At 38.5% G+C, this 16,786-nt stretch overlaps 1 protein-coding gene across 16 annotated transcripts in view; it reads right to left on the bottom strand.

The window, feature by feature from the left end:
• EVL (Enah/Vasp-like) overlaps positions 1-16,786 on the bottom strand; it is a 138,713-nt gene that overhangs the window by 102,094 nt on the left and 19,833 nt on the right. For 2 of the 16 annotated variants that reach the window (XM_087922189.1, XM_087922191.1), the window contains exon 1: positions 15,482-15,616. The exons of 13 other annotated variants lie outside the window; for them this stretch is intronic. In XM_087922189.1, coding sequence (XP_087778315.1) covers positions 15,482-15,504 — 23 coding nt within the window. In that variant the 5' untranslated portion in view covers positions 15,505-15,616. Of the gene's footprint in view, positions 1-15,481; positions 15,617-16,786 lie in introns of those variants that run through there. One more of the 16 variants, XM_087922174.1, reaches the window with a different exon arrangement.

The raw sequence follows: 16,786 nt of genomic DNA, 5'->3' as shown, positions 1-16,786 counted from the left end.
TTGTTGTGAGTTACGGTAGCAAAATTCTATTTGAAGAAAAAAAATGTAAAAATAACTTTCAAAATCAGAGATTTAAAGTGATTCCATTAATAGTTTCCTATAAAACATTTTGCTACCTATTTTTAAAGGAGAATTCTTCCAGAGTTAAATATTCATGTGTCCCAAATATCAAAATCCAAACATCTAACTGTACACCATCCAAAAAATGGAACAACACCCCCCTTTCTACTATATGTTGATCCAAGTAATTAACAAAACTTTAATGGAAATACCTGTATATAAATAATTTGGGGGGACATCCAATAAAATTTACAAAGGATGATAAGATGTTCATTCCAATCAATATAATTTATAGGCTATAAACTTAATGATATTTGTGAAAATCCTTGGTGGGCCATTTTCCCATGTAAATTTCCTCCATAATTTATTTGAAATTTTTTTAGTTGATTTAACACTTCTTAATCCTTCTTAAAACACAATATTGATTTTAATAACAATAATATTAATTTGTAAATTGTTGTCCGATCCTCAGGTAACATGGAGAATAAATTCACACCCACTTTCTAATAACACCCCATCAAATATTGGAACATTACTGTCCTGTCTCCTTTTAGCCTTCTCTTTTGGCTAAACATAATTCTTTGTAGAATTTAGCCTTCAAACCCCTCGCCATATTTGCTGGTCTTCTCTGCATTATTTCCAGTTCTTCAACATCCTTCTTTAAGGTGGAGACAAAAACCGGTGTGGTCTGACCAATAAAACTATCATTTCTCATCATCTCAAGTTGATACATATCTCTTTGATGCATCTAAAGACTGCTTTGCTCTTTTGGCAGTGGCAGCACACTGTTGACTCATTCTTCTACCAGAATATCATCTACCAGAATGGCCAGATCTTTCTCACAAGTTCTTTTGTAAAAAAAAGGTCCCATGTTAAATACAAAAATAATTCCAGAATAGAAGAGTTTTCAATACATGAACACGCCCACAAAATAAAATATGAACATTCTGTCAGATCTATAGCATAATACAAAACATTATAAGTTTTTACTCAACAAGGACAAAGGAACATTTATCTGAGGGATTCTGGCTCTGGCTTAATTTTTTACCTGTCCCTAGTTTAATGTTCTTATATAATATAAAATTGAAGAATGGAAGACAAGGAAATAGAAATGGAGTCCATCAAGATGATAGATAGGTTCCAAGAAAGCTAATTTGGATGGAGGCAGGATAGCAAAGTAATAAATATTCATAACAGACGTTATTAAAGACCCCTGGATTGGGGGGAAACCAAGAATGAACCAAGAAACCTCTCATTATGACTTCCTAAAATTCTGAGGTATTGACATATCCAAGAGGATTGTTAACATCTCAGCACTGCTAGACAGGAGGAATGTTTACTAACTTTCCTACAACTCTGCTGAAACTATGCTTCATTGTCCACATGGGGTTTTGGTATCAATCCCAGATTAGTGCCACAGTATTCCACACTGTCAAAGGTATCAGATGACTAAGCTAATTTATTTCAGACTCCACATGAATTGCTAAATTTTAGTTGTGCAAGCTGCATCATTTCCTTATTAATTTCTGCCTTACAATTCCTTAGTTCTTCCACTCCCTACAAGTGCCAATCTCCTATATTATCTCTCATGGGGCTTCCACAGAACAAAAGGGAGGAAAGGATGAGGACAGGTAGTAGCTAATTCTGATTTTTATTATGTCATGTAAGTCACTTACCAGAAGCACTGATTAGGTAATCAGAAGTTTAAGGCACCTTTGGTGAGGATAACTGCACACCGTTTTAGGATGGGTTCCAATAGTTTGGGAAATTATGACAGTGATTACACAGGAGTCCCATGAAGTGCAGCAGTGAGTTTAATTGTCTTAAACTGGCAGATGCAAATTGGGCAGTTCATGGCTGCAGCTACCTCTGCCTATATCTTGTATCTCTGCTTCAACTGGTCCTACCAGAGAAGATGCACCACCACACACATACATGCATAGTGTTCTCTGTGCAATTATACAGTTGCTACTGCAGAATACACACAATCTCAGAAATGTTAGGATCATGGTACACCGTCCTCATTTCCCTTTTTTGTGAAAGCAAGATGTCTCAATAAACATATTTACCCCTTAAATAAGCCTTTCAATGGTTAAATATCTGCAAAACATTTGTGGTTTAAATCACATCTGCTGTGAGTTATTGTATTATGAACTCTCCAGCAAGCAAAAATAAGCTCTTCTATGCCAAAAGCTCATCTATGCATTTGACAGATTTTTTTTGAACCACCAGTGACTACAATGTGCTCTGAAGAATTGTTGTCAAACTTATTATTTAACTGATGAATTCATTCTTCTAGGAATCATCCACTCATAGTTATTTACCACCCAACGCATGGCTATAGGTACAGCTTTTGAACCTGCAGTATTAGTCCTAGCATAGCTTTTCTTTCGTAAACTTAGTAAATTACTGTTGAAATAAACAGGTTTTTTTCAGCATACAGCTATGGATAGTAATGCTATTAATAATTTCATTCAAATACATGCAAAATTCTGGATTGAATTGTTGCCACTTCCAGCTGAAATTGGAGGGAATACAGGTGAAACTTGAAAAATTAGAATATTGTGCAAAAGTTCATTTATTTCAGTAATGCAACTTAAAAGGTGAACCTAATATATGAGATAGACTCATTACATGCAAAGCAAGATAGTTCAAGCCATAATGTGTCATAATTGTGATGATTACAGCTTACAGCTCATGAAAACCCCAAATCCACAATCTCAGAAAATTAGAATATTGTGAAAAGGTTCAATATTCTAGACTCAAAGTGTCCCAGTCTAATCAGCTAATTAAGCCATAACACCTGCAAAAGGTTCCTGAGCCTTTAAATGGTCTCTCAGTCTGGTTCAGTAGGAATCACAATCATGGGAAAGACTGCTGACCTGACAATTGTGCAGAAAACCATCATTGACACCCTCCATAAGGAGGGAAAGCCTCAAAAGGTAATTGCAAAAGAAGATGCATGTTCCTAAAGTGCTGTGTCAAAGCACATTAATAGAAAGTGATCTGGAAGGGAAAAGTGTGGAAGAAAAAGGTGCACAAGCAGCAGGGATGACCGCAGCCTGGAGAGGATTGTCAGGAAAAGGCCATTCAAAAGTGTTGGTGACTTTCACAAGGAGTGGACTGAGGCTGGAGTTAGTGCATCAAGAGCCACCACACACAGACAGATCCTGGACATGGGCTTCAAATGTCATATTCCTCTTGTCAAGCTGCTCCTAAACAACAATGTCAGAAGCATCTTACCTGGGCTAAAAAACAGACCTGGTCTGTTGCTCAGTGGTCCAAAGTCCTCTTTTCTGATGAGAGCAACTTTTTCATCTCATTTGGAAACCAAGGACCCAGAGTCTGGAGGAAGAATGGAGAGGCACACACTGCAAGATGCTTGAAGTCCAGTGTGAAGTTTCCACAGTCTGTGTTGATTTGGGGAGCCATGTCATCTGCTGGTGTTGGTCCACTGTGCCTCATTAAGTCCAGATTCAACACAGCTGTCTACAAGGAGATTTTGGAGCACTTCATGCTTCCTTCTGCAGATGAGCTTTATGGAGATGCTGACTTCATTTTCCAACAGGACGTGGCACCTGCCCACACTGCCAAAAGCACCAAAACCTGGTTCAATGACCGTGGGATTACTGTGCTTGATTGCCCAGCAAACTCGCCTGACCTGAACCCTATAGAGAATCTATGGGGCATTGCCAAGAGAAAGTTGAGAGACATGAGACCGAACAATGCAGAATAGCTGAAGGCCGCTATTGAAGCATCCTGGTCTTCCATAACACCTCAGCAGTGCCACAGGCTGATAGCTTCCATGCCATGCCGCATTGAGGCAGTAATTGCAGCAAAAGGGGCCCAAACCAAGTACTGAGTATTTATACTTTTCAGAGGTCTGATATTGTTCTATGTACAATCCTTGTTTTATTGATTGCATGTAATATTCTAATTTTCTGAGATTGTGGATTTGGGGTTTTCATGAGCGGTAAGCCATAATCATAACAATTATGACAAATCATGGCTTGAACTATCTTGCTTTGCATATAATGAATCTATCTCATATATTAGTTTCACCTTTTAAGTTGCATTGCTGAAATAAATGAACTTTTGCACAATATTCTAATTTTTTGAGTTTTACCTATAGTCGTATGAACAATTACTTGAGAAAATAATGCATTTAGAAAACAGAACCATCCTTTCATTTAATCATATAGGAATTGGCATGTACATATATATTTTATGGCAATAATATTTAATGAATACTTGAGATTAATTTAAATATGCAGACAGAGTCTTGAAAAGCTATACAAGCAAATGTTTTAATCACAAAACTGTACCAGGAGTTGAAAATAAACTTTCTTTTAAAACTCAATCAATCTTACTGAATTTAAATCCAGTGAATGCATTATTTTAAATCAATTGTTCTGGATTTGTAATCTGTTCTAATAATAGGTTTATATTTATCCTTTGGTATCTAAAGTCTCAAACAATACCATAGTCTGCTTTAAAAAACAATGTACTTTGCCCCATATCCTCCTACATATGCCCTTAAACAGATTTTACCGGTTTTATTTTTCATGTGCTAGAGCAGTAATGGCTTTTCGTCGTCGTGTGTTGAAAGTGTGCATGCACACGGGTGTGCACACACTTGTCTGCACCCATAATGCAATGTGTGATTGATGTGCTACATGCCTCTGCGCATGCACCTGCAATCCCCCTGCACCGCCACCCCCTGCGTATGCACGCATGCCCCCCCTGCACATGCATGAGTGTCTCCTTTGTGCAGTTCACCCACTGCACATGTGCAGCAGATACCTGACAATCAGCTGGCTGGTGGGAGGTGCGCATGCATGCGCAGTAGATCTGTTCCAGGCGACAGCTCGGAACATGGCTCTGCATGCCAATTCCGGCACGCATATCATAGGTTCACCATCACAATCCTAGAGCATGACAAAGCTTTGCTTTTAAGGCAGAAACAGTGATGCTACATTATTTTCTGTATTTCTGAAAAAGTTCAACACCCTTTGCTTGCATGCAAAAATGCAATTGCCTTAAACCAGGGGTGGGATTCATTTTTTTAACAACTGGTTCTGTGGGCGTGGCTTAGGTGGTGGGCATGGCTTGGGGTTATGTGACTGGGTAGACATGGCTTGGTGGTCATGTTTCTGGCTGAGCATGGCCAACTCAACATCACTCACATCGAGACACGCATCTCCTCACCTGGCCTCTCATGACTGTGGGGATGCTGCAACAGTCCTAAGTGTGAAAAATGGTAATAAGTCACTTTTTTCAGTGCCACTGTAACTTTGAATGGTCACTCCACACAAGCAAAGTACCAGCAAAGGAGGGGGAAAAACTCCAGAGAAGTTCCAGAGACAGGAAGTCTAGTCCTGCCAAGAATGTAATAAGGGTTAATGGAGAGGCAGTTTCTGTAAGCAACACCAGAATGTTTCCTTCCTGCCTTCCTTACAGGATTAGGCCAGTAATTTCTTCTAACAACCAGTTCTCCAAACTGCTTAGAATGTTAACAACTGGTTCTAGTGAATAGGTGAGTACTGGTAGAATCCCACCCCTGCCTTAAACTCTATACACTTGTACTTATCAGTACAATGACATTCACTGAAATGAGATTCATGAGATTTATAAGATACCTTCTTTGCAGACTTGTTCAAAATGTAAATACATTATATTTTTTTAACTACTATGTCAGTTATGAAAGACACAAGGAACCTAGCAAATAGTTAAAAGTTGAAAAATCCCCATAAACCATCTATTTACTGACCGAAAATCTAAAAGCAGCTGTCACACTTTTATGCCAAGTTAAATGTGGTGTTAATGGATGACGCTTCAATTTGATTTTTCTTCTTGACTTGTAACTTGTGACTTGTTATGGAACAATGGGTTAGAAGGAATCAAGCATGCAGTTGACAACGAAAAATCTTGCAGACTTTTCAACTTCTATAGTTTTATCTTTTTGCAGAATGTAAGGTTTACTTATATACATGCTGAACAGAAAAGGAACCATATAATCCACTCTTGATATATGAAGCATTTTATAAGAAAACTCTTTGTAATGAAAACTTTTACACACGTTATATACATACAGAACTGCAACCTCAAATAATAGATATTTGATCTAGGAGTTAGACATTTTGATATAGCTAGTCCTCAACTTTTGACAACAGGGACTGAAATCTTGATCACTTAGTGAGGTGGTTATTAAGTGAGACACCCACGTGATTGCTTTGCTCCAAGTCTGCAATAACACTAGTAATAGCACTTGGACATATACCGCTTCACAGTGCTTTTAAAGTCCTCTTTAAGCAATTTGCAGAGTCAGCATATTGTCCCCAACAATCTGGGTCCTCATTTTACCCACCTTGAAGGATGGAAGTCTGAGTCAACCTTGAGTCTGGTGAGATTCGATCTGCCAAATTGCAGGCAGCTGTCAGTCAGCAGAACTAGTAATCCTGGCACTACTGGTTGCAGTTAAGTGATATTCAGAATTGTTAAATGGATGGCCCAAAAAGCTGCCTGCCGAAGGATCTCATCTCTGTGCAAAGCTCTCCTGGCAGGCAGTTCTTAAGAACAAAAGGGCTGCCTACTGAAGGAGTTCAGCTCTGTGTGAAGCTGTAATCCACCTTGCAGGCCTTTTACTTTCAAATGTTCCTTCCAAAGGATTTCAATTCTCTTCCTTGCATCAAGAAGCTGTGGGAACAGAGCTGAAATCCCCCAAATTACACCTCTATTCTTGCAGTCTGCCAAAGAATTTCCCCTTCCTTCCATGCAGGGAGGGAAAATCCTTCATGGAGCTATAGGAACAGAACTGAAATTTTAGAATTTCAGCTCTATTCCTGTATCCCCATGAATGATTTTAGTTCTCTTTCTTCCACTTGCATTGGGAAATCATTTGCTTACTTCCCATTGGAAAAGCCAGCAGAAAACCTTGCAAATGGTTGCAGGTTGCTTGGCAACTGGTTGTAAATGCAAGCTGGTTGGCAACCTCATGAAATGTGATCATGTGACTATGGGCTTTATGAATGTGTGTGCAACATTTTATGATGGCCAAGATTGTCATAACTGACCAGTCCTTAAATGACTGGTCATGAGTCTACCTGCACTCCAGTTAGGATGTCAGTAACCCTAAATAAAACCAACATAACCTACAAAAGACAGTGCTTTTAGACTGTTACTGATAAATTTAATAGAAGGATTCAACACTGATTATTTATTCTGATATATACTTATTGTTCCATGTCTTCCTATATCAGTCTTAGTGTGGAAGCATGAATAGATCTGTACTGGCAGGGAAGTTTAATGTCACATTCAAACATATTTAAAACTTTAACGTTAGAATACATGACAACATTTTAACACAACAGTTCACTTGCTAGGCTTGCCACCTGCTCTATTTCAAGTAAAATTTATTTAGTCCTATGATTTAGTGTTTATTTGCAAATGCAAATCCTTTTCTTAATTTAGATTCTGGTGAGGAGAAAACAAAGATGCTGACAGCAACTATAATAATAATAATTTTTTCATGCCCTAAAAAACTGCAAGCATAAATATGTTTCCAAGAAATAGACTTATGAAAACAGTTAGCAGCAGATGATAATATTATGGTCTGATCCTAGTTAGATACTCTAGAACAGGAGTGTCAAACTAAAGGCCCAGGGCTGGAATCCACCTACAAGGTGCTTAAATCTGGCCTGCAGGGCTGCCCTGGAAACAGCGAAGGACCGGCCTGCGGTGCCTCTGCCAATGAAAAGAGAGCGCAATGAGGCCCTTCTGAGATCCGTTTTCTCTGGCAGAGGGTTGCAGGAGGCAGTTGCAGCCGAAAATGGAGCTCGAGAGCCCATTTTCTCTGGCAGGACCTTCGGGCCACTACAGGTGCCCCTGACATAAGTGATGTCAAGCTGGCCAAACCCACCCTGGCCACACCCAGCCCAGCCCCGCCAAGGCCAAGCACAACCCTGATGTGGCCCTGAATGAAATTGAGTTTGACATGTTTCACTGGCATCCTCAGAAGCAAGATGGCCCACTACCTGTCCTGCACAACACCAATATCCTGCCCTTGAGTAGAAGAAACCAGGAATTTGATAAATGTTGTTGTTCAATTGCTAAGTTGTGTCTGTTTTTTTGCAACCTCATGGACCATGGAGGTTCCATATCCTCCACTGTCTCTCTGAGTACAGTGCCAATGACACTGTCTACCTATCTCATCCTCTGCCATCCCCTTTTGCCTTCAACCTTTCCCTACATCAGGATCTTTTCTAATGGGTCAGAGGTGGTCAGAGATGGTATTCAGGCAGTTCGGACCAGTTAGGGAGAAATGGTAGTGGAAATTTTGAGTAATTCGGAGAACCGGAAAATACCACTTCTGACTACCCGGTCCCCATCTATTCTCTGCCTCCCAAGTCCCAGCTGATTGTCTGGGTCTTCTTTTGCTGCCATGCACAGGAAAACGGAGCTGGAAAAATGTTAGTGAGGTGGGGAGGGAAGGGAGATTTTACAGTATCCTTCCCCTGGAGTGGGGTGGGAATGGAGATTTTACAGTATCCTTCCTCTGCCACACCCACCAAGCCACACCCACGAAGTCACATCATGCCAACCAAGCCACGCCCACAGAACCGGTAGTAAAAAAAATTGAATCCCACCACTGCAATGGGTCCTCTCGCCAAAGTATTTGAGCTTCAGCTTCAGTATCTTTCCTTCCAAAGGTCAGTCAGATCATTATCAGATAGATAGATAGATAGATAGATAGATAGATAGATAGATAGATAGATAGATAGATAGATAGATAGAAAAATAGATAGGATAAAATGTACAAATCAGAACCTTGGTTGAACAAGAACTGAATCAGATGACAGCTGCTCAGAATAACCAACCAGAATTCAGCACAAATAAAAATCCAATTAGGGACAAACACTCCAAAAATGACCAGTCAAAAGCCAGCATGAACAATGAACCAATCAGGAACCAACACCACTAAAAAATAAATAAATCAGAATTGGAAACAAAGAACCAATCAGAAACAGCACCCACCAACCTGTACCAATCAGAAACCAACTCAATTAGAGATCAATCAGTAGTCAGTTCTTGAGAGTACAGGTAGTTCTCAGTCAATGATAGGTTGTTTTACAACAGTTTGAAGTTACAACAGACTCAAAAACGTTATTTCTCACTTGTCTTCAAAGTTATGACTGCTGAACACCCATACCACATACCATGAGCATATGATCATATTTTGGACTTTTGGCAAATGGCTTGTGTTTACAATCGGCAAAAATGGCAAAAAGTGAGTATTGGATATTCTGGATTCACTTAACGATCATGTGGTTCATTTAATAACATGACTTACTTAATGGTGATTTGCTTAATAGCTGCAATGACTTACAACCAAAATTCCAGCCTCAATTGTGGTTGTAAGCCAAAGACCACCTGTATAAAGACAAGAACCCAATCAGTCCCTGCTGAGGGCCTGCATAACAGACCATTTTGCCTCTGAAAATGCCAGCTACAGTCACTGGTGAAATATGAAGAAATCTGTTGCTAGACCACAATTGCTAAACCCGGAAGTTCAATACTGCCCAATAAGAAATTTGTTTTGGAGTCTTATTTGTCTCTCCCTGACAGATTCATCTTTTTTCAGTATGTCCACTTCTGAGTCCTTTCGCAACCTTGGTAAGCAAATGGAAAGACAGAAAAAATGCTATCTTTTTAGTTTGTCATTTCCAGGGCATCCTTAGGCATGCAAAAGATGGTCCAAAATCTGTGCTTACTTAGGAAAGGCTACAATGGTCATGTAATTTGCTATTTAATATCAAGGATTGAGAATACAGGTAGTCCTTGATTTACAACAGTTTGTTTAGTGATCATTCAGAGATAGAAGGGCTCAACAAAGTACTGTATCTCTGTTTTCAGTGGACCAGGGCAAGTCAGACCGAATGGATGCCTTTATGTTCCCCTTCCTATACGTGAGGAGGTGTTGCAGCATTGTCATGACAATGAAACAGCTGTGCATGAAAGAGTTTTTAAAACCCTCCACAGGACTCTTAAAGATTACTGATGGCCAAAAATCTCTGTGGATTTTTTCCATATCTGCTGGCACTCAAACCCAGTTCTGGGTGACAGCCTTTAAACACACCTACCCAGCGTGGGACATGGTGTCAATTGATTCAATCATAGATTTACACTAGTGCAAGGTTAGGTGTCTATTTTGATAATAGTAGATCGTTTCACCAAGATGTCCCATTTATACTGTGTAGGGAACTCCCAACCAGGGATGGGATTCAATTTTTTAACAACTGGTTCTGTGGGTGTGGTTTAGGTGGTGGGCCTGGCTTGGTGGTCATGTTATTGGCTGGGCATAGCCAACTCAATATCACTCACATTGAGGCACTCATCTCCTCCCCTGGCATCTCATGACTGTGGGGATGCTGCAACAGTCCTAAGTGTGAAAAATGGTCATAAGTCACTTTTTTCAGTGCCGTTGTAACTTTGAATGGTCACTCCACACAAGCAAAGTACCAGCAAAGGAGGGGGGAAAAAAACTCCAGAGATGTTCCTGAGACAGGAAGTCTAGTCCTGCCAAGAATGTAATAAGGGTTAACGGAGAGGCAGTTTCTGTAAGCAATACCAGAATGTTTCCTTCCTGCCTTCCTTACAGGATTAGACCAGTAATTTCTTTTAACAACCGGTTCTCTGAACTGCTTAGAATGTTAACAAGAGAATAGATGCGAACTGGTAGAATCCCACTCCTGCTCCCAACCCACAGACTATGGCATAGCTCTTTTTAGATGACATATTTAGATAGAGGACTGTGATGGCTCAGCAGTTAAAGACACTAAGCTTGTCAGATGGAAAGCTGACAGCCTGGGTTCAAGACCTGAGCACCATGCAATGGGATGAGCTCCTGTTACCTGCCCCAGCTCCTGCCCACCTAGCAGTCTGTAAGCATGCAAATGTGAGTAGATAAATAGATAAATATCACTTTGGTGAGCAGGTCACAGTATTTCATGTGCCTTGGTGTACAGTCATACTAGTCACATGATCACAGAAATGTCTTCGGACAATGCTGGCTCCCTCAGCTAAAAATCAGAAATGAGCACTGCCCCCTAGAGTCAGACATGTTTGGTCAGGGAAAACTTTTACCTTTACCTATTTAGATATAAAGGAAGAGACATTCACATAATAAAAAACAGAGGAAGTCAATTCACTTTTGGTTTTTGGAGATCTCTATTCCACTTATTAAAAGTACAGATTCACTTGTCTTCAGCTCACCACTTTCCTACTAATGGAGTGGGGTAGAAAATTAGCCAGGTAATGCAATAGTATGTAAGATATTACAGCATTTACAGCCAAGATAACTGCTGGCACTTCTCTCTTCAGCAGTATTTACATACAACAATTCTATGCACGCTCATCAATTGGCATGTCACCATTTCAAACAATGTATGGAATCCACCCAAGGGTTTTATCAACAACCACTCAGTAAGGATCTGTTCCTAGCACAGCACAGTTTCTCAGGGAACAGCAAGCAGCTCATGACCTACTGAAAGTACAATTGCTCAGGGCAAAAGGTACAAGGAAATAGCAGATGCGCATATACAAGCGGGGCCACTGATTTTAAAGATGGACATAATATGGCTTTCTACTACTTTAACCAGACCATCAAAGAAACTGGATTCTAATTTTGTGAGACCATTTAGCACCATGCAACAGGTAAACCCAATATTTTCACTACTCTTGATGAAAGTCAAGGAAGTCCCTCCAAGTGCTCTGTGATCCCAGGATCCTCCACTCCTACTTCTGATTGTGGATGGGAAAGAAGAATATGAGGTGGAAACAATCTTGTTTTCAAGGAAAAGAAGAAATAGGATTCAGTATTTGTTACAGTGGAAAGGCTACTAAGAGACAGAGCATTTGTGGAAAAATGCACTCCAAAATTGGTGCACTTTTTTCATCAGTGTTTCCCTCACAAGTCATGGCCTCTCTAGCTCCCTGATTTTCCAGACATGTCAAAGGAATAGGTGGAGTTCATGAGTGGAGTGGGAGATTACTCACAGGGGGGGTAAAGGAAAAGGGAAAACCACTTCAGGCACTGAGTTTCCAAATGAAAGGGGAACATTTTTTTCTAATCCTAAACCTGTTTTGCAAGACAGGCCATTTGGCTTGAAGGATATGACCTCTATTTGGACTTACATGATTGTTATCTCAATTGTTATCTATTTTCAGTTTCATTTGCATTTTATATAGAACACGCCACTGAATGATCAAAATCAACAACTTCAATGTGATCGAGACGCCATATAAAAGGAGAAGCAGAAAGAATTCATTAGAGGACATCATAATTTAATATCTGTACAATAACCATAGGTATGAATTGAGGTTATCTGCTTTAAAATAAATGTGGTGTATTAATTATTTGATTCATTAAACAATCTGCTTTCAATGTTGTTATTTCATAGACTTCACATCATCAAATGCTGGATTCCCAAAACAAAATCCGAGATCAGAATGAAATCCATTAGCTTATTAAGATGGAAAATTGAAGAATGTACATCTAACTGCAGAGTAGACAGATATAATGACCTCATTTGGAAGCTAGCCAAATGCTTTGGATAATCTTTACATTGTGAATATCCAAAGAGTCAAGAAACTCTGCAACACTTAGCTAACACTATAATCAACCTGTTAAACAATACAGCAATACCTTTACACATATAATGGCACTGATTCCTTCAACTTATAAAAGTATTCCCACTTTAGTGATTTTAATCCAATACTTTCATTTCTATCGGCCATACCTGCAACTGTTATAATCTTTTTTTAAATGATCTTATAGTCATTTCTGAATACAGGTGGGCTCATTTCAAATGAACAGATTTGGCATCTAGAAGACAGACGCAAACACACCAAGCACAGTTTACACACCAAATCCTCAGAAATCATACACACCTCCAGTTATACTGTATATTTTGGTTTTATTTGACTTCAAACTTGCACCTTAAGAGCTACTTTCTATCCCAGCAATTAGTTTTTCAGTTAAAGGCAACACAACAGAAGGCCAATCAACAAAAATGAGAACTAGTCAAAAAAGGATGGATATTTCTTAGCCCAATTTCTAACTGAATGCTTAACTTGATCAGTTCAACTAGAGGATGACTGAATAAGGCTAACCAAAGAGGATAGTAGTGCTAGTGATATCCATAGACTTAAATGTCAAACACTCCCACCCACTTCAAAACATTACAAAACATTACACTATAAATAGGATTTTCATTTTATTTAATATAATTATCATCTGAATTCCACATGTTTTTCATCTCTCAGAGGTGGAGAGTTATGGAAAATATAATCCAACTCATTTGAAATGTAACAAATGGAAAAAGGCTATCCCATACAAGGACAGAAGAAAGATCCTTCTCTAAAACTTGCAATGAGAAGAAAAATGGAAAAATAAAAGGGCAAAGGAATGATATACTTTTATTTCAATTACATCTTCATGAATATTTGGTAATATTTGTTTTCAATAACATCAATCCTATTTAAAATGCTGTTTATGTAGTAGCAAATAATGTTTTCATTCTTAATTATGCACAATTTAAATCAGTAATTGTACAAGTTAGAAGGGATTCTTCATTCTGGCTGACAAAGAAGTCTTTGTAGTTTAAAAACTTTCACATTCTTACGGAAGTGCAAAAATATAATTATGACATCAAATAAATGAAAAAATACTAAGCTAGTGACTATAGTGACATCAATGCTAGTTGCTTGTAGTACCTTCTAAAGACATCCAACTTCATTTTATTATCAATTCAGAATAATGGAGACAGTTTTTATATCATTTCAATGATGACTGGGTTTTATGGACGATGCTAGATGACACTACTAGTAGTTACTGAAGAAATGAGGTAGTTTCCCCAAATTGTCTCTTTAATTAAAAAAAATGGCATGCCACTTATTCCAAGACAACTAGGTAAATGCTAATCTTGCTTGAGGCTATCAGCAGATAATAATGTGGTTTTGCCTTCTATATTTTATCTAACACACTGATCTGAGTATCATGATGAAAACCACTTTTGTATCACTGGGTCTTTATCTATGTATGATGACAACACAAAAATATAGTAAGGGTTGGTGCCTCTTCTGTATTTGCAGTGTAACTTGGTGACAGTAATTGGCCCTCTTCAAGGTTTGCTAGCATTCTCATAACAATGCAGTTACAATACAGCACTGCACCGATTTCTAGTAAAATCCTTCTGTTATCAAGATGGTAATTTTCCTGTTTTTATTAAATAGCACATGTTTCTTCTTGTTTTTTATCCTAAACTCCACAAACATACTTTCACGAATTAAGAATTAGTTATGATCAATAATCTGCTAAGGTTGTGAGACAAGAGCAAAGATATTACCAATATTATATCTGACATCAAATTATGTTAATCATACTATCCTTTTAAGTAAAGTCCATACTTCCCTCTTAGACTGGTGTTCAGCTAAACAATCTGCTTTTTTATGCAAAGACACCAAATTAGCTTTTTACATAATGCCATAATAAAATGACATTATGACAAAACCAAATAAAATGTAAGCAACATGGAAATGTTCATTATTGATACTAGTAAGTTTCAACAAGAAATTAATGGATACATCCTAAAATAGTAAGTTAAAAAAACCCTAAATATTATAAAGTGTAATACATCCCTACATTATTTAGTTGTAGATTAAGAATAGCATTGAGTTTTGATAATTTAATAGACATTTTTAAGACTGAATAATTATCCAAAGGTGCCATCACACACACAAAAAATCCACTTCTTATATTTTTTCTACTTATCCATTATCTATTAAATATATGGTACTTTATATTTTTATACAAAATCCCTGCAGTGGTGTCTAAAGCATTCATTTTTTACTAAGTTATATCAATGAAATCCTGCAGCAATGAAACCACAAGAAGCAGACATGTATGTGGTGCAGAAGCTCCCCAGTTTATTCCTATATGTGATGCAAGGATATTTTGCTCCTTAACTCTCAAAATCTGCATTCTTTACAGAGGAGAAGCATTTCTCGTATACCAAGGATAGCAAAGATGCCCTTTATTTTTCCTGGCTGAACACGATCTTTTTATAACTCTAGATTACACTTGCAGCTTCAGGAAGCAGCAGTGACAAAAATTCCAGTAAGGCTTAAGAAGCTATTACTCATCTATGTACTTCATCATGCAGTTAGCTATTGTTTACCTGCATCTCATCTTTGACACACCCACCTCCCAAACAGTACGGAAGAACTGCAATTTTTAGATGAAGGCAAAAATCCCCCTTGCATATTGGAAACCTTTTGCAACCGTAAAAGCAGTCTGACATTACCCAACGGAAATATTCCAGGAACAAAAAAGCCAAGCATGCTGATGTATGAAACAGCCTACCTGAATTCTTCAAATGCATACATGGCCTAGGAAATAGGACAGAGGCCTTGAAGTCTGCAAGATAACCTTGATAAGTCTCAGGAGAAACATTTAGTTGGCCAAGCCACAGGCATCACCAAGAGCAGCAGGCTGTAAAGATTCTGGAAGAAAAGGGGTTGCAGATATTGGCCTGCAGCCTGCAGCTCAACCAGCTGCTGACAAGCAGCAGCTCGCAGGGAAAGGCGATAGAATACCATGTGATCATTCCAGCAAGTCTGACTAATGCAGCATCCTCTAATAATACAGGCTGATATCTTTATTATTCAAGCCAATCCATGCCATACTTACTAAACCTGAAACACGCAACACTTAGCATCTTTCGTTTCATGTTGAAAAGTATGGGGTGGGGTTTTTTTTGCATTTTTTAAAATGAAAAAATGCATTTATTCACAGAAAAGAAAAATGTGGAATCAAAGAAGGTGTGAGTTCAACAGGATTCACTGAGTTACACAAACTAAAACTGTGGAATAGGATTTTAATTATATTATTTATCATAGCTATTTTATGTTAAAAATAGCAATAAATCCCATCTACTGTACTATGTTAAATGCTTCAAATTTGCATACAACTGCATGAAAAGACAACCCAAGATACGGCTGGAAAAACTCATCTGACCCCCTAAAGAGTTGCAGTCTCTCAGCACACTAATAGTTTATTTTCTTGTGAAACAACACTACAAGATTCAATTTCATTCATCTCTGAAACGGGGAGTGATATTTAAGGAGAATAGGAACTACAGTCCAATAGTTGTGGGGTCAAGTTTGAGAACCAGTGCATCCATCAGGATTAAATAACCAGAGGCCTTCTAAATAAATTGGTCTAGAATTTTCATAATTATTTAGTGTTTAACATTGATTCAGAGGAGCCAGAGGTTTCAGTTGATAACAGGCAGACCCAATATTTTCAGGAAGCCAAATTAGCAAGTGTTTAGCCGGAGGACACAAATCAGCACTCTGGAGTAAACTATCTGATGGCTATTGATGGCTCATATGAATATCCCTACAGTTTTACCTTATCAGCTAATATTCAAGGTTGTGGTTCTAAATCTGGAAGTAATATATAACTAATATTTGCTCTCCCATCTCTTGCAGAGAGAGGGTGAGGGGGGGAGGGAAGGAGGGGGAGAGGGGATGGATAAAGGGGGGTAATCTGTCCACAGTAGCTTCCACCTGAGTTGGAAGATAATACAAAGTTCTGGTTCCCATGGAAGCACAAGCATAAATGCATATATGCAAAGGTTCCCCATCCCGCCGGCAGACAGTTGTA

The sequence above is a fragment of the Pseudonaja textilis genome, chromosome 1 (assembly GCF_049901715.1).
Source record: "Pseudonaja textilis isolate UNSWEBS1 chromosome 1, rPseTex1.2, whole genome shotgun sequence".
Taxonomy (NCBI): Eukaryota; Metazoa; Chordata; class Lepidosauria; order Squamata; family Elapidae; genus Pseudonaja; species Pseudonaja textilis.
This window is presented reverse-complemented; position numbering and strand designations above follow the sequence as displayed.